At 34.1% G+C, this 24,658-nt stretch overlaps 2 protein-coding genes and 1 long non-coding RNA gene across 4 annotated transcripts; 2 read left to right on the forward strand and 1 right to left on the reverse strand.

Moving 5' to 3' along the window:
* The first annotated feature begins 2,253 nt into the window (after positions 1-2,253).
* LOC146945152 (DEAD-box ATP-dependent RNA helicase 40-like) lies at positions 2,254-9,665 on the forward strand. The gene is made up of 8 exons (XM_085743522.1): positions 2,254-2,375; positions 2,561-3,829; positions 4,604-4,825; positions 5,093-5,161; positions 5,700-5,969; positions 6,066-6,416; positions 7,737-8,014; positions 8,188-9,665. Exons 2-8 carry the CDS (start codon positions 2,594-2,596, stop codon positions 9,281-9,283), a joined length of 3,522 nt encoding a protein of 1,173 aa, XP_085599648.1. The 5' UTR covers positions 2,254-2,375; positions 2,561-2,593; the 3' UTR covers positions 9,284-9,665.
* A 3,769-nt stretch (positions 9,666-13,434) lies between these two features.
* On the forward strand, positions 13,435-19,006 carry LOC146945153 (YTH domain-containing protein ECT2-like). Of its 2 annotated transcripts, XM_085743523.1 has the most exons (9): positions 13,435-13,638; positions 14,575-14,638; positions 14,792-14,933; positions 15,031-15,104; positions 15,182-15,646; positions 15,853-16,392; positions 16,526-16,738; positions 17,973-18,561; positions 18,653-19,006. In XM_085743523.1, the coding sequence occupies exons 2-9, from the start codon at positions 14,591-14,593 to the stop codon at positions 18,697-18,699; spliced, it is 2,118 nt and encodes a 705-aa protein (XP_085599649.1). In that variant the 5' UTR covers positions 13,435-13,638; positions 14,575-14,590; the 3' UTR covers positions 18,700-19,006. The 2 variants fall into 2 exon arrangements, with proteins under 2 accessions (XP_085599649.1, XP_085599650.1); XM_085743524.1 differs by having other exon boundaries at positions 17,973-18,787.
* A 1,058-nt stretch (positions 19,007-20,064) lies between these two features.
* Positions 20,065-20,606, reverse strand: LOC146945154 (uncharacterized). The gene is made up of 2 exons (XR_015028159.1): positions 20,307-20,606; positions 20,065-20,219 (listed from the first exon to the last, which is right to left on the reverse strand). It is a non-coding gene; the product is annotated as an uncharacterized LOC146945154 (long non-coding RNA).
* Positions 20,607-24,658: the final 4,052 nt, after the last annotated feature.

The raw sequence follows: 24,658 nt of genomic DNA on the forward strand, positions 1-24,658 counted from the left end.
AGGCCTGCGTGACAAAGACCTTTTATGTTGAATGAACTAATTCCGCTGCGAAGTTTTGAATTACTTATGTTAAATGATTTTGAAGAATAAATTGTTATTTATCCAGTTTATGAATTTTTAAGAAGTGTAGCATTCCGTTTAAAGTTGAATTACTCTGATTTTTAATTATGAAATTTTTACGTTGGGAAAACGGGGTGTTACATAAGTTGTCAAAAAGCCATGGTTCTTGTTGGACTATTCGTTCCATGTTCGCATAATTGAAGAATTGGAACATGAAACGATTAGGGTCCATTAAGGAGATATCCACTTGATTTTTTCGGTTTCCATAGTGACATCATACGAGTTTTAAATGTATGGAGAATGACATGTTTGTTGGTTAGGAGGCGAACAACAAGACACTAGTCAAGTGTCTCAGGATTGAAGGGTGTTCTCTAGGCATTAACATTATGGACAATGTTTTAGGTAGACGCAGACATGATGAGAAGTACAACAATGAAATTGCAGTACTTTTGTGATGTAGTGCAATCGAGGTTGTATGGAATTTGGGGATGAGAAACAGACTGCACCTAAGGGAAATCCTTTAATAAAAAAACTAGTCATTAACAACCTATTAATGCCAATAACTATGTTGTTTTCAAGTATGACACTGATATGGAAACAAAGTACTCCAGTATTCCAATAATGCAGGAAAGAAAAAACGGATTCGCGCAAAAAGTGTTCAAGTTCCTAAAATTTGACATTTGCATCCTCCAAAATGGAAACAAAATCTTGTGTATAAAGGCTCTGGATTCATGTCGTCAATATCACAACCAAAATAACAAACTGATGCCAATACATGCGAGTCGGGATCCACAAAATCCTCGTAATTGCATACATGCTGAAATGCACTATGGATAGGCATGGAAGGCCAGCAAGCTCGTTCCTAGGGGTGTAACAGTTCAGTTTGGATTGGTTTTCAGTCAAAAAAATGCATGTACCGATGAAACCTTCATCGGTTTGGATTGGTTCGGTTTTCACTGTTTTTCAAAAAAGAAACCGAACCAAACTAGTCGGTTTGGTTCGGTTTGGATTGGTTCGGTTGATCGGTTTATTTAAAAATACAATTAAAAAAATTCATATTCTCACAAAAATGAACACGGAAAACAATGAAATATAATGAGTATAAATCAATGGCATAAACATGATAAAACTAACCAAGAGATGAACGATTTCAACGGTGACCAGTGACGATGAACAATGGGTTTGGTGTGGTTGACGACTAGGGTTTCTTTTTTAGTAGAAATGAAAGAGTCTAACTGATGAGATGAGATGAAGATGAGAGAAAGTGAATGGATTAAAAAGTATTTTATGTTTAATTTTGGGCCTAACCATAAGTTTGTGTGAGGTAGGATAATATTAGTAAAATAAGGAGTGTGGTTATCATCGGATTGGTTCATCGGTTTCACGGATCTCGAAATGAAAAACCATGAACCAATTCAAACTAGATCAGTTTCGATTGGTTCGGATCGGTTTCAAACCGAACCAAACAAGGTCGGATATTTTTTCGGTTTGGTTCGGTTTGAACTTTCGATTTCGTTGGTTTTGTCCAAACCACTTACATCCCTACTCGTGCCACATGAGTAGTAGAAAATTGATTAACATGGATGCTGCATTTAGGAGACATGGTACAAAAACCTTCAAGATGAAGGATATGACTGCAGACAACAATGACATTCTGGCGAGACATCAGTTCACTACCATGTACACAAGAGTGATGATAACAGTGAAAACATGATATGACTGCTTACTACTCTATCATCTTACATTTCTCATCTTGAGAAAGGTAGGATGCAAAAACTAGGATGAAACAAATCAAACATAATAACAACCAGTTTTAAAGTACATATCAAAACGATTGGAAAACAGACTCACAAAAAGTTGATGACTCCAAGGAAGAGGATGGAGAAACCTTAGAAGAGATTTACATAAGAAAAAAGAAGAAACTAATATTTTTCATTAATACGAGTAAATACATTTAGTTATAGAATAGATATAGCTATAAAATAGATATATTGTTTTTTTATTTTAAATTGAGATATTCCTTGGCAAAATAAAATCCAAGGGTCGAATAATAAGTAGCGAACACCGCATAAACACGCAACCAACGATCACAACCATCGAAAAGTCGATCATAATTTCCCAATCCAACGGCCGACATACTCCATCTCTCTATTCTATTCCCCTTCTTCTACTACTATTCTTCAACCCTAATTTAAACCAAAACAATTCATTCTTTCAAGAAACCAAACGCTGCCTCTGTTCTGGTTCCCACTCTTCACTTTCAATCTTTCACGCGAATCATGAACACTACCTTCTAGATTCTCACAAAACCTAAGGTATTTTTAATCTTTTTCTTTTCTATGGTTCTTTAATTCACGATTTCGCTTTTATTTTGTAATTATTCTTTTTTCTCGAAGAATGATAAATTTGTTTAGTGTTAGTGATTTTAGTTTTTATTTGTATTTTTATTAATCTGGGTTAAGATCAGGATTCAGAATATTGTTATGTTTTATGATTGTAGAGATTGATAGATAGAGATATACAGTGTTTGAATATGACAACAACAGAGGCAGCTGGTCCTAGATATGCACCTGATGATCCTACGTTACCGACGCCGTGGAAAGGTTTGATTGATGGAAGTACTGGTTTGTTGTATTACTGGAATCCTGAAACTAATGTTACTCAATATGAAAAGCCTGGGCCGGTGAATCCGCCAGCTCCTGCGGCTTCTACGCCGAGCTTGGCACCTATACCGGTGGCTCATTCGATGACAGCTGGTGGGGTGGGGCAACAACAGCATGGGCAACAGATGATGCAAGTGCAGCAGCCTTCACAACAACAGCAGGGGGGTCATTATGGTCAAGGGATGCCGCAGCAGCAGAGTCCTCATGTGGCGCAGGCGGCTCAGCAGCAGTCTTCTCAGGCTGCTCAGCCTCTGCAGCCGCAACCGGCACAACAACCTGGGTTACACCAAGGTAGACCGCAGATGATGCAGCCTCAGGGGCAGCCGATGATGCAGTATCAAGGACAGCAGCAATATCAGCAGATGCATCATCAAATGCCTCCGCAGGCGATTCCTCGACCACAACAATTTGGACAAGGGAATTCTCAAGATCACAGTACGCAGCTTGTGCAACCGCAAGCGCCGCAATTTACTCCTCAGAATATGCATTATATGGGATATCAACAAAACATGATTTCGCCTCGGCAACCTAACTCACAGCAGATTCAGCCGAACATGCACCCATCCGGGCAACCGAACCCCCAGCAGAATCAGCATAATATACATAACCAGCCTTTTGAAAATCAACATGATTTTAAACCTGCGATACCGAAGATGGAGGAAGCAGAGTTTAAAAATGGAAGCCAAGTTGGTTTCTCGCCGTCACAGTATCCGCAAAGAAGTGCCTTGCCTGTTCAAAACAACCAAAACATTCCTGCTGAAGTTAGTTCCGGTCAGGTGCCTAATGCAGGTGTTAATGCTGGCCAACCACAACAATTTAGGGGCTTTTCAGGCGGAATGCCACAGCCTACCCCGACAATGCAGTCACAGCAGGGTGGTTCTGATTTATTTTACCAACATGGTCCTAACTTTCAGAACCAGATGAGTCCAGGAATGATGCATGGTCATCCATCCAATGTGCATCCTGTTGCACAAAAGATGGGACACGAGGACAATGTACATGGTAGAGGTGGAAATGACTATTATTATAATTCTAATAAAGAGATGCCGCCAATGGGTCGTCAGCAGCCAGATATGACCCAAATGCCGATTCCCAGAAATCCGCAGGTACCTTTTCTTTTAATACCTTTTGAAGTTTAATTCATTGCTTCAATTTTCCATTTTTATAAAACGACAAAAACCAAGTGTCGTCCCACTTGGTGAAGTTAGTTACATGAATTGAACGACGATTTAATGCGATGTTATGTATTAATTCTAAAGATCGACACTTTTACCTATAAATCTCTATATATTTTAACTTTGAATTGCATATATTATGCGTGGTTGGTTTTTTATGGTTAGACTGATGTTTTCATTTTATTTTAATAAATTTATTTCAATCTATTTATCAAAATGTGATCAACGGTTTAAAATAATAAAATAACAAGTTAATATTTGGAACCCTCATTGTCTCATTGTCTCCGCCATCCCACAAAATGATGCATTTGTCTGAAAACTATAGTTAATGTTGCACTTTTCTGAAAACTTCATTTATATTTCCATTTGAACACGATAAATCAAGAGTATTGGCTTGGAGATAATTTATGCACTTTTAGGGCAAAAATCTCAAAAAAATTGAAGTAACCGAAAGGCACCCAAAAGAATTCCTAAAGCATTGTTCCTTTAGCTAGTCACACGGTGCTCATGTGCCTTAGAAGTAGTTTTTTCAATTTGATCACCTCAACACTGTTTTGTTGATAATGCATGTTTCAAAGCTTCATCTGTTTTCTGATTGTTTGTATGTATTAAGTTGATTTTTCATTGTATTCCTCCTGATAATGCTTGTTTGATATTCTAATGAAATATGTTACTTATTGATGATTCTATAAAACATCTTTGCAGGATATGAGGATTGGCAATTCCCCTTTTCAAAATAATGTCCCTAGTGGAAATGGAAGTGGTATTACTGGGAATGCTATGAGTAACATTTTCACTCCTCCAATGGGAGGACCTTCTGCTCTTTCAAGTAACTCTTTTACGAGGCCTCCTTATGGTGGCTCTTCAGATGTTACTGATCTCTCAGCAGCTGAATTATACTGTCAGCAACATGAAGTTACAGCATCGGTCTGTGCTATTCTTTTTGCAGTTGTGAATGCTACCTATTTTAATATCTTGATACAAATAATATATGGGCCAGGCCTTCCCAGCTCACTAGGCATTCTTGATATTATGATTTGCGTAGAATTAAGATGCTCCAAAGGAGAGAAGTGAACCATCAGTTTTTTTAGCTTTAGATTAGATTTTGCATATGTAATATGATAAGTTATAGATGGTTTGTGCTTTCCATATATTTATTTTATGAGTTCTCAGTATTTACCGCTTATTGGACAGGGTGACAACATTCCACCCCCATTCATGACATTTGATTCTACCGGGTTCCCTCCAGAGATATTGCAAGAGGTAAGTTTATTCTGTCTTGTTATATGGTATCGGATGCTTTGGTGCTTCTAGAAAAGTAATGGTTTTCCACTTGCACTCCTCTTCATCACTGTTTAACTTAAATTTTACTTTTAAACTCTTGTCGCAGGTGCGATATCTGCTCCAGAGCTGAGCATATGTCGTACGCTGCACTGCTAATCTGCTATTGGCACAATTACACGTGCAACTACTATCCTGATTTTTGGAGCCTGCGAAAAGGATGGCTGGAGCCTTTCATGGGCATCTTATATAAGTGTGGATGACCCTTCATTCAAATTTCAGCGTATGAGACCTGGGATTTGTTGCTTATTGGCTCCGCCTCTTATGTCTTTTTTGCCTTTTTTTATTGCCTCAAGTTGCTTCAGTAAGCAACCACAACCTATGTGTCCTTTTGTTCATTGTATGCTAAATTGTCTGTCGTTCAAACCGTTGAATGCACTTGTGTTTTCTTAATCTAAAGGTGATGGATGTGTGCACTGTTAAGTGGTCTGATTGCCTGTCATATATGCTTTGATTTTAGGTGTGTTCAGCGGGCTTCTCAAATCCAACACCAATACAGGCTCAAACATGGCCTATTGCCCTACAAGGTAGAGACATAGTGGCAATTGCCAAAACAGGCTCTGGAAAAACACTAGGCTACTTAATGCCAGCCTTCATTCTTCTTAGGCAGCGTCGCAATAATTCTCTGAATGGCCCCACCGTTTTGGTTTTGGCTCCAACACGTGAACTTGCAACACAGATCCAAGAGGAGGTCTTCAAATTTGCACGGTCTTCAAGAGTATCTTGCACGGTTTGTTATGAACATTTTTATCATTTTTGTGTGTGTAGAGTTAAGTTTATTTATATTGGCTTTTGGTGCTCCTCTTGATATTGTTTCCCTTTGCAGTGCTTGTATGGTGGAGCGCCTAAAGCCCTTCAGCTAAAAGAGTTAGATCGGGGGGCAGACATTGTTGTTGCCACACCTGGCAGGCTCAATGATATACTTGAAATGAAAAAAATTGACTTTGGGCAAGTTTCACTCCTTGTGCTTGATGAGGCTGACCGGATGCTTGATATGGGTTTTGAGCCTCAAATCCGTAAGATTGTGAATGAGATTCCACCTCGTAGACAAACTCTCATGTATACTGCAACCTGGCCAAAAGAAGTTAGAAAAATTGCAGGCGATCTTCTTGTAAATCCTGTTCAAGTTAACATTGGAAATGTAGACGAGCTTGCTGCAAATAAATCTATCACACAGGTATTCAATTAATGCCCACTCGTTTTGAAACTAAACCAATGTTTTTATTTAATTAGTTTATTTATTTTTATCTTGCTTTGTCAATGCTTTGAAATGTCAATGTTTCCATTGTGACCAATTTGTATTTTATTCTGTGACTATTAATTGCTGATTTCTCATAAGTCTGGAAGTATCATATATAATAATGAATATATCGTGAATAAATTTTAGCAACTCAATTCTGTTTTGTATCTATGGTGATAGGAATTTTCAGGATCAATAATGATATGAAAACCATATTTTCTGGTTTGAACTGAGTTAAATGTGGATTTCAAGGTTTTATTTCTCATTGTGTGTTATGTATATCTGAAATCTAAATACAGGAATACCATTTCAAATCTTTCAAAGTACAATTTGACTTTGTGGTATTTGTTGACGTTTCCAAAATGGAGCATGTATTCAAAATTAATTTTTCACGAAGTTTGGATTTTATTGACAATTTTTAAACACTTAAACTTTTAGTTGATTTATGCTCGTGTCTCCTACTGCAATTTATATTTTCTATTCAATTCAACACTTGATCCATGTCTTCAAGTGTAGTTTTCCACCAAGTTTGGATTTTGTTGACAGTTGTAAAACACTGAAACTTTTAGTTGATTTTGGTTTGTGTCTGCTACTGCAATTTATATTTTCCATTCATTTCATCGTTCGATTTAAAGGCATTTTCTATTGGGCCATTAAATACATTTAACGTTCATAAAGACTGTATCTTCATCATCATACTGGGTGTGGATTTATTTATTTTTAACAGTCCTGTATTCCATTTAAGCAACTAATTGTAATAAAAGGGCAACCCTTGGAATAACATTAAGATTGCTGCTTTAGTGACCTGGTGGTCGTGGGTTCAAATCTAGAAAACAACCTGTCTTCGAGATTAAGGTTGCACTCATTATTTTTTGGTGGGGGAGGCAAACTCACCTCTTAGCGAAGATACATTTTTTCAGCTCTTTAATATTAGAAAAAAGCTGTGACAAGTTGCACTTCAGGTCCACTTAAAAGGGATATGTAAACTGGCAGCATGTTGAAATTGATAATTGGAATTGGGTATATCTGATTTCTTTTAGTTGCCCTTTCCTAGGATATATAATCATGACATCATCTTTCCAGCTTAGCTAGATTGTATTTGCTTCGTGTATGTGTTGTACTTGCTATACCCTTGTATCCTGACTTCTATTTGCTGCCAACCATCTGTTCTAGGTGCATGTATAATAATTTTGTTTTGTTTTTTTGGTGAGTTAAATTCCTTCTTTCCCTTCATAAAAATGATTTGTAAACTGGCAGTATGTTGAAGTTGTCCCACAAATGGAGAAACAAAGGCGTCTAGAGCAGATCCTCAGATCCCAGGAACGGGGTTCTAAGATCATAATATTTTGTTCCACAAAGAAGTTATGTGATCAGCTATCCCGTAGTATTGGCCGAACTTTTGGGGCTGCTGCAATTCACGGTGACAAGTCTCAAGGTGAGAGAGATTATGTTTTAGGTCAATTCCGGACTGGGAAGTCTCCAATTTTGGTTGCGACCGATGTTGCTGCTCGTGGTCTTGATATTAAGGACATAAGGTTAGTTTCTTTGTATGTAAGGTGTTTATTCATGAAGCAGGCATTTGAACAGTTCATATGGCATGTGCATGTCTAGATTACGATGATCCTATTAGTTGTGTTGTGTCCTTGGCTTTGTTTGGACGTTATATGAAGCATTTTTCTTACAATTTTGTGACCTTTTTACATTATAGGGTGGTGATCAACTATGATTTCCCCAATGGTGTTGAGGACTATGTACACCGAATTGGAAGAACTGGAAGGGCAGGTGCTACTGGAATGGCATATACCTTTTTCTCTGAGCAGGATTGGAAACACGCAGGTGATTTAATCAAAGTTTTGGAGGGTGCTAACCAGCACGTGCTTCCAGAGTTAAGACAGATTGCTTCACGTGGGCCACCAAGCTTTGGAAAGGATAGGGGCGGGATGAATCGGTTTGACTCTGGTGGTGGTGGTGGCGGCGGTGGGCGCTGGGAGACTGGTGGTCGTGGCGGCATGAGGGACAGTGGTTTTGGTGGTCGTGGTGGCATGAGGGACGGTGGTGGTATGAGGGATGGTGGTGGTTTTGGTGGTCGTGGCGGTATGAGAGATGGTGGTGGCTTTGGTGGTCGTGGGGGCATGAGGGATGGTGGCTTTGGTGGTCGCGGTGGAATGAGGGATGGAGGTGGTGGAAGTGGAGGGAGGGGTGATTTCTTTCCTGGCAGGGGTAACAGAGGTAGAGGATTTGATGCTCCACGTGGGGGCAATATCGGTTGGGGTAGGGGTGACCGTGGTGGTCCAGGTGATAGGTATAATATGGATGGTCGTGGACAAGGGCGTGGACGTGGACGATTTGACAACAGAAGAGATGTTCAGAGAAGTAGAGACAGAAGTTACAGTCGTAGCCCTGATAGAGTTCGAACATGGGATATCAACAGAAGCAGCAGCAGAAGTAGAAGTAGGAGTAGGAGCTGGAGCAGGGGTCGGAGTAGAAGTCGCAGCTGGTCTCGAGGTCGCAGCTATAGCCGTAGTCGTAGTCCACGCAGTCGTAGCCGTGGTCGCAGTTATAGCCGAAGCCGCAGCCCCAAGAAAACTAGGCGTGTTAAGTCGAAATTTTCTGATACTAATGACGTCGTGCCACCTGAAGCAGGAGCTTCCGATCCTAAAATGTTCCCTATACCTGCCAACACCCAAGGGAATTCTGTTACGGGAACTGAACATGTGGAACAGCTACCTGTTGTTGGGGGCACAGGCCAAACTAACCCAGAGGCTGTAGTGGATGTTAGTCATCAACCTGCTTCTGATATTTGAAGCAGCTGTTCTAATCAAATTTTGAAAGTTCACTTTGGCAGTGGTGGCTATGTTAACCTCTCACATTTTGTTCCATATTGGCCTTACACTGATTACCTGATAGCAAAAGATCGATTCGAAGTTGCGGAGCGTAAGAAATTTGATCGAACAGTCTAATATGATATACTGCAGCATTGCTGAATGTTTAGTGAGAGTTGTTTTAATTTGTATTTTTTGTGGGTTGGGGGGTAACGGCGTAGTTAATTCCCATTAATTTGTGAATTGGAAGGCATTGGTTTGGCTGTATTATTAGTTTCTGTGGAGTTCGGAAAAACAGATGTAATAGATTCTATTATCATTTATTGTAATAGACTAGAACTCAAGTCACCTGACTTTGGTGGTATTTTTTTGTTCTCTTTTGTCTATTGATTTCTTGTTAGCACAGTATTCTCAAGTATATTTTTATATTTATTGAATAGTGTAATAAAAGAAAATGGAGTGAAATTGAAATTGATCAAAATGCACTTATTATTTCGTTAGGTAGATATTTTATGAAAGAACGAAAACAAAGATATTTTGCCTTGTAGTTGTCATGTTAAGGGAAAGAGCGATTTTCTTCGTACTTGTAATGTTTTGTTTTTGAGAAATTCGTACTTGTAATTGCAATGCCTTGTAGTTGTCAATAACATTTACTTACACTAATAGCATATAGTCATTAAACTCAGATCAAATTGTTCTTGGTGTAAATAATTTTGCACTATCATTTATTGTGACCATTATAATTTTATGTCATGGAACCAATATGATGTTTTTCATCGAATGTCAGTGTAAAACTTTTGTAAAATGGGTTACAGTTTTACATTGAAGGTGTATTTCTTTACGTGAGAACAAATATAAGATGTATCTTGTCTTGATAAACACAGATTATTGGAGTGGGAAGAAAGATATTAATGCAAAAGCGAGGCACATACCATCTATCTTTTTGCACCAAGTGTTTCCAAGAATCCCCTTAACATTGAGGACTAAGTATCCACTTTCTCTTTACTTCCTTATGCACCTTCCTCATGAGCTGAGCATTCATTCTCAACAAAAATTTCCTAAGTGGGGTCATTCTTTTAGGTGCATTTTCTAAAGTTTCCCAAGTGGTTTTGATTCTCATAGTGGGATTTTCCAAGTATGGTAGTTTTTGCACGATGCAAAAGATTAAAAGAATGCAATGAGATAACATATATGAAAAGAGAAGTGGAAGTAGGTTAAAGTATACACAAGCATTCAAAACGAACTCACTGAGAGTTTGGAGGGGAGGGAAATATAAGACTTTGGGGTGAAAAATATAGAGGAAGATTAAAAAAAAAAATTCACATTTTTTTAAAAAAGTATTTTTTTTAGAGAATGCTAAACTAATGCTTATGATTCATATATTTTTAATATTAAGAATATTATAATAATATAGATTAAATTTGAAGAATTCATATAAACATTCCAACACTCCTCAAAACCCTCATCCAATACAATTTTTTAGTTCCTCAATGAAGGAGGATTTTGTATTATGAAGAAAAATTAACCCCCAAAACCCTCCCCTCCCAATGTCCTCTATTTCTTCTACTTGCTTCTTCCTTTTTTTTTTCAAAACCATTCTATCTCTTCCCCTCCAATCTCGCAAACAAAGCCTAAGTGTGTACATTCTTTAAATGATGCCTATTAAGTATAAGATCTCTCTCAATTATAATTCCTCTTAACTTATTTTAAAAAAGAAAAAAGAATTCATCTTAATTGTGAGCCTTCTCTGGTTCAGGGATTGAGTTTCATTGGCTTTAAAAATTAAGCATGAAAATTATGTTACAATAAGTGGGAGTCTGTTGTTCAAACTACGGCCCCTACATATAACAATGCATTATCCCTGCAATTGATCTATGTTCACAGAGACAATATACATTTCCTTTTAATTTAAGCTAAGACGATAGAGTTGAACAAATTATTAGGTGGAAGGATTACTATTTATACTTTGATTCACCATATGAATTTAGTATCACTTGTAACTATTCCTTTTATTAACAATAAAATTTTGTACTTGCTGTTTAAAGAAAAACTAGTAGTCTCCATGAGTTTAATTCCGTCGATTTAAACATTGCATAATATGTATACAGGGGTCGAGATTCGAATTCCAGACACTATTTATTCTCCATAAAAGTAAATTTCTAGCCACTTATTTGACAAAAAAAAACATTAGTAGTGGTTGTTTCAACTGTGCACACTCATAATTTGTATATAAACTTTAATTTTTTTTAAAACAACATATACATATACTCCATCCGGTCACTATTATAAGCAAAATTTCACTTTTTAGATGCATTGAATAATTAATGTATCTAAGAAGTAAAATTTTGCTTATAATAAAGACCGGAGGGAATACTTTATTATAACAATAAAAGAATTTAGATTGAGACATCGGACATTCACAACTTATACGTATACATATAATTTTAATTTTTTTTCCAGATTTAAGCTCGACTCATAACATGCGTGTGTTGAAGGCCTAACTATTTATGTCAATTTTTACACGTTACTTCAACTCGTTTTACTTGGTAAACTCGACTCCTAAACTTGACTCGAGAATTCGTATGAGTTTACCTATAGTTAAAATTATATACAATTTGTTATATATAAGACATATGTAGGGGCGGACCTGGCCTGGGCCCAGTGTGGCAAGTGCTACACCAGCCCAAGCCCAATTTTTTATTTTTATTTTTCTAAAAAATATTATGCAAAAAAACTGCTTCTTTTCATTTCATCGTTCTGCCCTTTTCATTCCATCGTTATTTCTTCCCTTTCCATCACCATCTTTCTTTTCATTCCATTGCCCCTGAGTTGATCACATCAGTAGACAGTAGTCGTTATAAGCAATTCCATCGCCCTTGATTCCATTCCATCCACACCAACAGTGGTTATAAGCATATCTAGGTCATCTCTATTTACGTAATCTCTCTTTTTCCTTCTTTTTTTATATGTTTAAATGGTGGAAAATTATTTAGGTCTTGAATCTTGATTGAGATTTGAAAGGTATAATTATCAATAATTGAGAACAATTGCAATAGGAGAGTTCATGTGATTTTTATGCTTCATACTGTAATTTTTAAAAGGTATAATTATCTCTATTTGAACGCTTCATACTGTGATTTTTATGCTTCCTACTGAGAACAATTTAAAGGTATAATTATCTCCATTTGAATTCTTAGGCAGGATGAGGAAATGGAATCTGGATATACTGTAGTTTTTATGCTTCATTTTGTTCATGATTTTAACATTAATAATTGATACTGTATAATTGATTTTACATGGTTACTATACTGTATAAATATTCATGATTTTGACATTAATAATTGATATTGTATGATGTAATTTTAGCTCATTTTTAACAAATGGAAAATAAAACATTTTCTTTGTAATTTTAGTTGCTACAACCATTTTTAATATAACTTCTTATTATATTTATTATTATTTAATTATTTGATACGAAACATATGTAAACTAATATAATATTGTAAATAAGTTAATAGTACAAAATATGACTTAATTATAAAGACAAAATATAACCAACCACCATAATAAAATGTTATGCACAACTTAACAACTTATTAATATTGTATTTATTTACTCGTTTAGGTTTAATCCAATACCTCAAACTCCTTATGTCTTAACTTAAACCAGCTGAACTACCCAACCTTCCAATCAACATTCATCGCTAAATCACATTATTTTGGTGATCCTTTAATTTTCCTAATTTAATAATAGATAGATCAAATTTTGTCCTTCAAAAAAAAAAAGATAGATCAAATTTTGAGACATTTTTTTTTTCATTAATAAAATACGATAAAAAAAATAATGTGAAAATGATTCAAATTGGACCGCGAAAGAGAGGTAAAACAGTAAGTAATAAATATCCGAAAAACGCAATTAAGAAAAGCGGGGGAAAATCTTACATTTCATCTCTGCGACTCTGCGTGGCAACGCTATTCTCCCACCAATCTCTCACTATTCACTGACAACCTGTCACCAAAACTCAATCCCCAATCGTGTTCAACAAGCACCCAAAATGATCAACACAGGGTTATTTCCGTAAATATACAAAACTGAGAGAGTACGAAACACCAAAACGCTTCGTATCTTCTTATATAGTGCCACCCAGAATCTCTCTCTTCTCTCTCTCTCTCTCTCTCTCTCTCGTTTCTCAAAAGCTTCTTCATTCACAAATTCGGTTATGGTTAGGGTTTCATAATTCGCATTTCGCAAAATGCTGTACAAACACTCTCAATTTTCATTTTCCAATTCGAAAATTATGAATTGATTCTACTTTTTCATTTTCTTCTTCTTTTCAGGTAATCCACTCTTTTTCGTATTTCTGTTTTCCGCTCAAATTCTATTTTCTTATACGCGCTGTTAATTCTTGCTTTCGTAATGCTTCACTTTTTTCTTTTTCGTTGTCGTTAGAAATCCAATAATGTTTTTTTTTATCGTTGTGGAACCCTTGATTGTGCTTGAGGTTGATAGTTTAATTTATTTTTTGTTTTTTTTTGTCGAATTCGTTTTTCAATTGTTAAGATTTTGAGGTAAGATTTTTATTATCAATGTCGTTGTGTCTTTGTCTGCGCTTCATAGATTTACGACCTGTTTGGATAAAACAACTTATCTACAGCTTATAGCGCAAGTGCGTATCGAAATATGCGCTTGTTATAAGCTTGCTTAAGCTGTATTTATAGGAAAGGATAAAATGACATTAAATTGTTTTTGTATATGGGATAAGTTGTGTATAAGTTATATTGGGGAATTTATGAAAATAAGTTGAAAAAAGCTTATGAATATTGTCATAAAGCTGTTTTTAATAGTTCTTCTACCAAACAGTATCACAAAACTTATGTTAGTAGATAAACCCAAATAAACCAATCCAAACAAGCTTAATAAGATTCGTAAAGTTGATATGTTAGTGTAATGTTTGTTATTACCCTGAATTATATTATTTTCTCAAAATATTATTGGGTTCGACATGTCAGTGTCCTGTGTCTGTGTCCATGCTTTGTAGATTTATGTATTAAGATTGGTAAAGTTGACTTGATAGTGTAATCTTTGTTGGGCTTCGTTTGGTTCCTCATTTATTGAGAATTAGCATGCAAGTGTTTTTGTATGTTATATACTTATTGTTTAGTTTATCTGTTTTTAACTATTTGAAACTTAGACTTATATGTGATGTTATTTTTTACGGTACTTTTTGAGTTGTTATGTGTGCTTATATGTTTCATTCTTGTGACTGTCTGCAGTGGTGGCAGTTGTGATATGGAAACGTATGATGTTTCTCAAGCTAGGAACCAGAATGCTTACTGGGTAATTTATAATAAATTTTGTAATTTCTTGACTTCCGAACTTTGATATATCAATAGTTGTTTAATGATTTGATTTTCTTTTTAATATAATGATTGTGTGTATTGAGGTTGTATGATAGTCGATAATGTGTGTAATTTTATCATTTTGGTTTAGGTTGAAGGGGCTGATATAAATTCACAGTTCACAAGCCCAAACTTTGAACAATCTGGAGTAATGAATAATGAAGGAGCCCCTGAATTTGTTGATCAGAGCATGTATTACCCTGCTTCCACCAATTATGGGTATTATTGTACAGGTAAATTTAAAATGCATTTGCAAGTTCTTTGGTTTTGGTGGTAACTGGTATTTTATGCATCATATTATATTAATGATTTATTATTTGGTGGATTTAGGATTCGAATCACCCGGTGAATGGGAGGACCAGTATAGGATTTTTGGTGTAGATGGTCCAGATGTCCAGTACACGGTGAGTCTGACTACTGTATCTCTCTGTCCAGTTTTGGGCCTGTGGCTGATATTAATGTGTTTTCTTCTTTATCTCAGGGTGGACAAGATGAAAGTTTTCCGTATGTATATTACAACTATGGATATGCACAGTCTCCATACAATCCATATAATCCGTATATACCTGGTGCCATGGTAGGAGTTGATGGCTCATATGGAGGAGGACAATCTTATTACACCCTCCCCAATTATCAAAACCCTGCTTCTTCACCTGCTTATGATCCCCTTGTTCAACTAGACAATTTTCCTGATAGTTCTGCAAACTCCGTGTTTGGAGCCAGCGCTTCTGTAAGCAGAAGTGATGGAAGAGGTTTGAAACAAAAGTTCAATGAAGCTTCTGGTAACTTTTCTAGGAACTCTTTAAAACTTTCAACAAATCAAACAAGTTCCGAGGCCATGGTATCAGAAGGGCCGAGAGCTAACAATGGGAGGAAGCAAGATTTGACACATGCAAATGTTTCTGGAAGCAGGTCTCTCAACGCAGCATCATCTGCTGTTCATCAGGTATAATTTTCCTCCTTTTTGGATTACATTTGAATATAATTTTGTCCCGACTACTTCAGTCGCTGATTGAGAGTCAGCTGTTCTATGACTACGAGTGACGTTAGTTGCTACTATTACGATGTTGTGAACGCTATTTCTTTTGTAGGAGTGTATAGGTAGATCAGTAATGTATTAGTGGTTGATGGTTATGCTGTTCTGTTTTGCAGGATAGAAGAATTGATGCTTCAGTGCAACCTGTAGATACTATCTCTAATGGGAATGTTATTTCTCATCGTAATCAATTGATAGTAGCTTCTTCACGAAGTGGATTTTCTGATTTTGCAGCAAATGCTAATGGACAGTCTTCAGTTGCTAAGCTTAGGCCAAAGGCCCTAGGACTAGGATCAAGTGATGGAAATGTTAGTGCTGATGTATTGGGTGATCAAAATCGAGGCCCTAGGACTAGTAGATCAAAACATCAACTATCTGTGAAAGCTTATACGACCAAGGTAGGAGGTGGTAACGAGCAAGACAACATCATCATTTATACCGACCAATACAACAAGGAGGATTTCCCTCTTGACTATGATAATGCAAAGTTTTTTGTTATAAAATCATACAGTGAGGATGATGTGCACAAAAGCATTAAATACAACGTGTGGTCTTCTACAGTTCATGGAAACAAGAAGTTGGGAAATGCTTATGAGGATACAAAGAAAGTATTAGCTGAAAAATCTGGAGTCTGTCCTATCTTTCTATTTTTTTCTGTAAGTTTGACGGTGTCTTAACTGAGATTTTTTTATGTTTTCTTTGTGTATCTAATATCTATTTGTAAGCTAATTAATGTCTGCTTTTCATACTGGATTTAATAATATTCTTCATCCTGTTTTTGTTATGCAGGTTAATGCTAGCGGTCAATTTTGTGGAGTTGCAGAGATGATTGGCTCTGTTGACTTTAATAAGGACATGGACTTTTGGCAGCAAGATAAATGGAGTGGAAGCTTTCCTGTTAAGTGGCATATCATAAAAGATGTTCCAAATCCAAATTTTAGGCACATCATACTAGAGAACAATGAAAACAAGCCAGTAACTAATAGCAGAGATACACAAGAGGTATTCATTATTTGTTGAAATATAAGAACACATCATAAATGTCTTGATATTATGTCTTTATCTCGTAAGATTAGACTTTTCTAGTAGAGACCTCTAGGGCATGGTTCAATTGGTTCAATCATTGAACTAAATCCGTAAAAAATATTAGGGTTAATTAAGTTTTTAGTCCCTATAAATATTCAAAGTTTTGTTTTTAGTCCCTACAAAATAAAATCACACTTTTTAGTCCTTGTGACATTTTCCTTAAGCATTTTAGGGACCAAAAATGTTGATGGAAATTTTTGACAGGGACTAAAAATGCTGATGGAAATTTTTTATAGGAATAAAAATGCTGATGGAAAATATTATAGGGATTAAAAAGTGTGATTTTATTTTATAGGGACTAAAAACAAAATTATGAATATTTACAGGGACCATTTACTTAATTAACCCAAAATATTAACAAGGTAAATTAGTAAAATCTAAAAATAGAAATCAGTTGTAGCAACTGTGATTCAAATCAGACTGCAGTACTATCGGGCTCAAACCAACCGGTGAATTGGCTGGTTCCCGGTTCAACTGGTCCGTCTGGACCAGTTTTCAAAACACAGCTATCAAGTTTATTATCAATATCAATCATGTTACGCCATGATTATATTATTTTTTTATTTTCCTTTTATCTAAAGCCCATAAATCCAACTGTTAATTCTGTTAAGAGTTCTTTTATGAGATTTATATGTTAAAATTAGTCGTTGTAGGTAAAGTTTTTGCACTGAATTTGTTTGCTAAAATGATTATTTCCATTTCTTGAGTGTCTTATTCTGTTATATCAATTTCCGAGTTCTCCAATGATTCAATTGATTGGCTGAACCAATTAACACATGGTTGTTTGCTTGCCTGTTTGTGTTTGGTTAAGGTTTTAGCAGAGCTAATATGCTTGAAGAGAAAGCAATTGTATGAATTTAACTAGATGTTTGGTGGTTTACTAGGCCTACTTTAATCTTGATTTTGGATTTAGTTGATATTAGGATCTGGTTGTTGTTGCCATGGGTGTAGCAGTGCATCATAAATGATTACCGACATGAATTTATTTACTTGAACCAAGTGAACTGTTGATCAGTTTACCTTTTGGTTTTAATGTTGGATTAAACTAGTTGTTGTTTGTCTCTAGTAAATTTTGCTTATTATCGGTCATGGCTTTTTTTTCTCTACTTGATTTAGAATATCGCGTATTGAATGTTCTTGCTCGTGGCAGATAATGTATTCTAAAGGATTGGAAATGCTGAAAATATTCAAAAATCATACTTTGAAGACATCGTTGCTTGATGACTTCATGTATTATGAAAACCGTCAAAAGATCATGCACGATCAGAAAGCCAAGCTCCTAATCAGAAGTTTCAAAAGTCCAGTATTCATACCAGCATTGGCACCTCCTCGAAAGTTGAATATTGTTGTTGACAAACCACCCAGCAAGTATGAGAAGAATTCAAGGCTCAAGGATGATTCTAATAGCTTAAATCAGATGTCCATTTCAAATTCTGAGCAGAACATCCACAATTCTGATGTCCCAAACATCAAGTCTGTGAATGAGCAGGCTGAGAAAATTGCAGTTAAAGAAGATATCTCCTCTATCTTAAAGATAGGTTCAATCGCCATTAACCCGAAGCAGGTTGCAGCAAAACAATCTGGCATTGGTAGCCGAGAACAACTTGACATTCTTACAGTAGGCTCAGTGCCAGTTAAAGTTAATGGGTTAGCTGGCTCTTCTGGGTTCTTGAAAGTTGGCAGTATACAACTTGACCCAAAAGCATTACAACCACAAAAAGGAGATGCTGCCGCCAAAAGTAGTTTCCAAAAATAAATTTTGCGTTTGTGTTTTGATTTGTCATCTGGTACGGTCAAGTTGGATTAACATCTCTTGATTGTATCATGCAGTTGGGAAGCTGTTTCTTTTTGATCTATTTCTGTTGCTAATGCTTTGATACAAAGGCCCTTCCCATTATCATGGGTTTTCAAGCAGCAATGTTGACTCCTAGAACTTCAAATTTTTTGTTTTTCCTTTTGCATTCATACTTGGGTCAGTTTTCTTTGTTTCAAATTTCGACCAATCTTTGCTGAGAAGGATTTGAAAGCTTCTCACCACTTTCATTCCATGTGATTGTTATATTCACAAGATCTATCTTTGTTGTTAAGAATGTATTTGTTCCATTTTGGTTTTTAAGGTTTCGAAATGTAGTATATGACTGAATGAGAGCTTATTCTTTAACAATATTAAATTCTTTAGGTTTATCTGTTGTTGTCGCGTATTGTGCAATCAAAGATACGACATGATGTTACCATTCCATATGTGGGAACTGATTTCGTACATTTACTAGGATATATGTAAAATGATCGTATGAAAAAATAATGTGAATTACCCCAACGTTGAGTTTTTATTTTTTTTGTCTAATTGTTGGAAGAATTGGTTTTAAAAGAAATGAAATATTCGGTTTGGGAATGTCTTATGCTGTATTTGTTGTAGCTGTGGAAGTGCAAAAAATGTACGTTTGCACTGATGCTACATTTTGTAGCTTTGTTATTTTCACGCCAAAATTGCGTAGGGACGCAAGAATCTTGCTTTTGCCGCATATTTAGAAGTTTTTTTTTTTTTCCACGGTCAATTTTAGAGTAGTAGTATTACGATTACCGTTTTTGAATGATCAAACCTTTGAATTTAACCGTGGGATTCAAATTCGGAGAAAAATAAGCAATCTATTCAGTTGCATAACTAAAGTAGTTTCATGATGCCACGTATTTGTTGAGCAATTCTTAAGTAATTTATTCACCTATTACTTCAATGTAAAAATAATAAGAAACCATCAAGTAATTCACATTAGTCGACTTATTGTTTAATTTTTAAGGTGGTATGGTGGCAAGAACTTCTTTTGTAGCCATCGATCATTGTGTTTGAGTCACACGATGTCTCATTTTGTTTTTGTTTCTTTTTTCGAGGGAGATTGGGAGAAGAAGTCTCATTTGGTTATTTTTGGTAAAAAAAAGAAGGGAAATGTTAACTTGTGCCCTTAGAGCATAAGTTAAGAAATCAAATGTAGAAAATTTTTCTTGGAACTTGTGCATTCAATGCCTTAAAAGTTGCAAAAGTTATACTTTCAATACAAAATTTATTTTTAATTTCCATTTTAAGCTCCTTAACTTGTGCCCTAAGGGCACAAGTTAACATGACCCAAAAAAGAAAGGTAGAAATGCAAAATACTTGTTTAGGATTCCATACCAGAACCTATCTATCAACCATTATAGAAAACAAACAAGTAACAAAAAACTTACTAGCAAAAATAGATTATAAAATATACAAAATAGTTTCATGAATTAAAACAATGTATATTCTGATGAGTACAATTTTATTATGTAGAGTCTCACATAACATACAAATGATTTATCTAACATTGTTGCCAACTCTCCAAGCTTAAATCAACATATGCATGCACATGAACTGCATGAGCACCTACAAAGTAAAAACAAATATAGATAAATATTTAGATTTTTTAAAAAGACTAATTAAAATATGTAGAGAAAGTAAAAATATAGTTACCATGCTGATGTTAATTTAGGATCATGTCATGGGAATGTTTTGGTTTTGACCGGAGCATCTGGTTATTTTACAAATTTTCACACAAGCATCAAATGTTCCTATTAGTTTGGCTCCGATACATAATGCGTCACACTTTAATTCACAAAGTGATGGTATCTTTATCTTATTTGGCTCAAACTCTTGAGATGGAGTGATACATTCAACCATTGTTACAGCAAACATAACCATTAGCATCATCACAACACATTTTCTTATCATGCTTACTTCCATCATTCTTTTCGATTTGTATACTTAGTAGTATGAATCTCTATTTTTTGATATTTTAGGTTATGCAAAAGGCGATATTTATAGCCATAAAAAAATGTAGTTTATGACTTTTCAAACGAAAAAAATACATGATAATTAATTTTTGAATTTAAACAGTCAAATTACATAGTCAAAATATATAGTCAAACTATATAGTCAAATTAATTGAGGAATTCAAAATATATAGTCAAACTATAAAAGAAAATAAGTATATTATCAACAAATTTTTTTTCTCTTCATAAATCGAGGAATTCAATTTCCATTATTTAAAAGTTCAAATAAAAAATATAGAAGTAAGAAATAATCTAATCTATGTCTATGTATAGTAGTAATATTTGGGACGGATTTCATGATTTCAATTTTACAAATGACAGTCTAAATTGATCCTTCACTATGGTTCATTTGGAGATCAAACGATTTCAATTTTACAAATGACAGTCTAAATTGATCCTTCGCTATGGTTCATTTGGAGATCAAACAAATCAATATGGTGTCAGAACACTTAATGAGTGTATCTAACTAGTGTGTTAACCGAGTTTATGTACATGCGACATGCTCTACTATTTGTCCAAGTTTTTCATATTTATCAATGAAATTATTTATCCCGTAGTTTTTAATATCTGTTCAAGTTTTTATGTCGAAAAGACAAATATATCTCCCATTTTTTTTTACGTTTATTAATGATAAATATACGTATTGTGTTTTTATGTATCAATAAAAAAACATATTTCTTTTATTTTTTATACCTTCCATGTGCTTTTTTGTATCAATCACAAATATTTGTCCATTGTACTTTTTAGATTTACCAATGACAAATATTTCTCCCATGTTTTTATGTAGTAATGCTAATATGTTTACAATGTTTTTTTTATTTTGTCAGTGACAAATATTTGACCCATAGTTTTTTTATATATCAATGTTTTTTTTGACAAGATGTATCAATATTAATTAAATATTTATCCTATGTTTTTTTTATTATCATGACAAATATATGTAACGTGTTTATAATTGACAAATATTTTCCCATTTTTAATATATTTATCAGTGATAAAAACTTCGTAAAAAGTTGTGATAAATATTTGTCCCGTACTTTTTATGAATCAATTACAAATATTTGTCCCATGATATTTTTTTTAAAATATTTATCATAGACAAATATTTGTCTGGTGTTTTTCTTGATGTTTATCAATAATAAATATTTATCCAGTGTTTTTATATGTATCAGTGATAAATAGTTGTCCCATATTTTTTTAAATTTATTAATGGCAAATACTTGTCCCATAATTTTTTAATATTGCATATGATTTGTTGTTCCAAATAAAATAAATAGAATTGAAACAAAATAATGGCAAATGATTAAGATATTTTTTAAATCCCCTCTATCTTCTTGTTTAGTAGTACAAGTTTCAATTTTAATTACACTTAGAGGTTTATGTTCACGATGTTTAACAAAGTATATCCCAGTTACTGTCTCAAGGTCATGTTTATTTAATATAGAACCCTAATTTCATACTATCAAATACTATTGTTATCAAAAGAGTTAAATCACATTAAATAAATCCATACTATCAAATAAAATAAAATATATAGACTCATCGCAGAGCCTATGGTTTTTTTTTTTTTTTTTTTGTAACAAAAGGGAAAATGAAGAAGGAGAAAACAAGAAAAAGAAAAGGAAAAGGAAAAGACCCAAAGTAGGGTCGAACAAACTCAACACCCATATCATATGCTAAGTAGTTGCTTGATGGCCATTATCAAATTTTCATACCTGTGATGCACATTCAAATTCTTTTGGATTCCATACCAGAACCTATCTATCAACCATTATAGAAAACAAACAAGTAACAAAAAACTTACTAGAAAAAATAGATTACAAAATATAGAATATAGTTTTATGAATTAAAACAATGTATATTCTGACGAGTACAATTTTATTATGTAGATTCTCACATAACATACAAATGATTTATTTAATATTGTTGCCAACTCCCCAAGCTTAAATCAACATATGCATGCAGATGAACTGCACCATCACCTACAAAGTAAAAACAAATATAGATAAATATTTAGATTTCTTAAAAAGATTAATTAAAATATGATGAGAAAATACCCCTAAAAAAATGATGTGAAAGTAAAAATATAGTTACCATGCTGATGTTAATTTAGGATTTGGTTTTGACCGGAGCATCTGGTTTTTTTACAATCTTCCACGCACTTATCAAATGTTCCTATTATTTTGTGTCCAATACATAATGCGTCACACTTTAATTCACAAAGTGATGGTATCTTAATCTTATCTGGCTCAAACTCTTGAGATGGAGTGATACATTCGACCTTTGCTACAACAAACATAACCATTAGCATCATCACAACACATTTTCTTATCATGCTTGCTTCCATGATTCTTTTCGATTTATATACTTAGTATAATTCTATATTTTTTTTTTTGATATTTTAGGTTATGCAAAATGCCATATTTATAGCCATAAAAAATGTAGTTTATGACTTTTCAAACGAAAAAAAATACATGATAATTAATTTCTAAATTTAAACAGTCAAGCTATAAAAGAAAATAATTATATTATTAACAAATTTTTTTTCTTCATTAATCGAGGAATTCAATTTCCATTATTTAAAGGCTCAAATAAAAAATATTTGGGACCGATTTCATGGTTTCAATTTTACAAATGACAGTCTAAATTGATCCTTCACCATGGTTCATTTGGAGATCAAACAAATCAATATGGTGCCAGAACAGTTAGGTTCTGTTTGGATTGATGGAAGAGAGCGGAATTTAAATGAACGGAACGGAATGAAATATAGATTCCATTCCACTGTTTGGATATTTTACAATGTAACTGAACAAGGTTCCCACTCCATTGTTTGGATAGTGGATGGAATAAAATAAGTTACAATAATTTTTTCCATTTAATGAGTGTATCTAACTAGTGTGTTAACCAGGTTTATGTACGGGCGACATGCTCTACTATTTGTCCAAGTTTTTCATATTTATCAATGAAATTATTTATCCCGTAGTTTTTAATATCTGTTCAAGTTTTTACGTCGAAAAGACAAATATATGTCCCATGTTTTTTACGTTTATTAATGACAAATATACGTATTGTGTTTTTATGTATTAATAAAAAAACATATATTTGTCCATTGTACTTTTTAGATTTTTTTTGGTGGTGTCCGGGGTTTGAACCCACGACCTTTGCATATATTATGTATTGTCCCTATCAACTGAGCTAAGCTCACGAGGACATTGTATTTTTTAGATTTACCAATGACAAATATTTCTCCCATGTTTTTATGTAGTAATGCTAATATATTTACAATGTTTTTTATTTTGTCAGTGACAAATATTTGACCCATAGTTTTTTTATGTATCAATGTTTTTTTTGACAAGATGTATCAATGTTAAATATTTATCCTATGTTTTTTTATTATCATGACAAATATATGTAACGTGTTTATAATTGACAAATATTTTCCCATTTTTAATATATTTATCAGTGATAAAAAATTCGTAAAAAGTTTTGATAAATATTTGTCCCGTACTTTTTATGCATCAATTACAAATAATTGTCTCATGGTTTTTTTTTAATATTTATCATAGACAAATATTTGTCTGGTGTTTTCTTGATGTTTATCAATAATAAATATTTATCCCGTGTTTTTATATGTATCAGTGATAAATAGTTGTCCCATATTTTTTTAAATTTATTAATGGCAAATACTTGTCCCATAATTTTTTAATATTGCATATGATTTGTTGTTCCAAATAAAATAAATAGAATTGAAACAAAATAATGGAAAATGATTAAGATTTTTTTAAATCCCCTTTATCTTCTTGTTTAGTAGTACAAGTTTCAATTTCAATTACACTTAGAAGTTTATGTTCACCATGTTTAAAAAAGTATATCCCAGTTACGTCTCAAGATCATGTTTATCTAGAACCCTAATTTATTAGCGAAACTATTGTTATCAAAAGAGTTAAATCACATTAAATAAATCCATACTCATCAATCTCCTATGTCTGGGTG

This window comes from Medicago sativa, chromosome 2 (genome assembly GCF_051527215.1).
Source record: "Medicago sativa cultivar Bolivia chromosome 2, Bolivia_mono, whole genome shotgun sequence".
Taxonomy (NCBI): domain Eukaryota; kingdom Viridiplantae; phylum Streptophyta; class Magnoliopsida; order Fabales; family Fabaceae; genus Medicago; species Medicago sativa.

Bases quoted from the DNA above. Each gene is read 5' to 3' on its own strand.
- LOC146945152 (XM_085743522.1), top strand. From the start codon at position 2,594: ATGACAACAACAGAGGCAGCTGGTCCTAGATATGCACCTGATGATCCT. The intron at 3,830-4,603 runs GTACCTTTTCTT...ACATCTTTGCAG, and splicing joins CGATTCCCAGAAATCCGCAG to GATATGAGGATTGGCAATTC. The intron at 8,015-8,187 runs GTTAGTTTCTTT...TTTACATTATAG, and splicing joins CTTGATATTAAGGACATAAG to GGTGGTGATCAACTATGATT.
- LOC146945153 (XM_085743523.1), top strand. From the start codon at position 14,591: ATGGAAACGTATGATGTTTCTCAAGCTAGGAACCAGAATGCTTACTGG. The intron at 15,105-15,181 runs GTGAGTCTGACT...TCTTTATCTCAG, and splicing joins GTCCAGATGTCCAGTACACG to GGTGGACAAGATGAAAGTTT. The intron at 18,562-18,652 runs GTAGTTTCCAAA...TGTATCATGCAG, and splicing joins AGGAGATGCTGCCGCCAAAA to TTGGGAAGCTGTTTCTTTTT.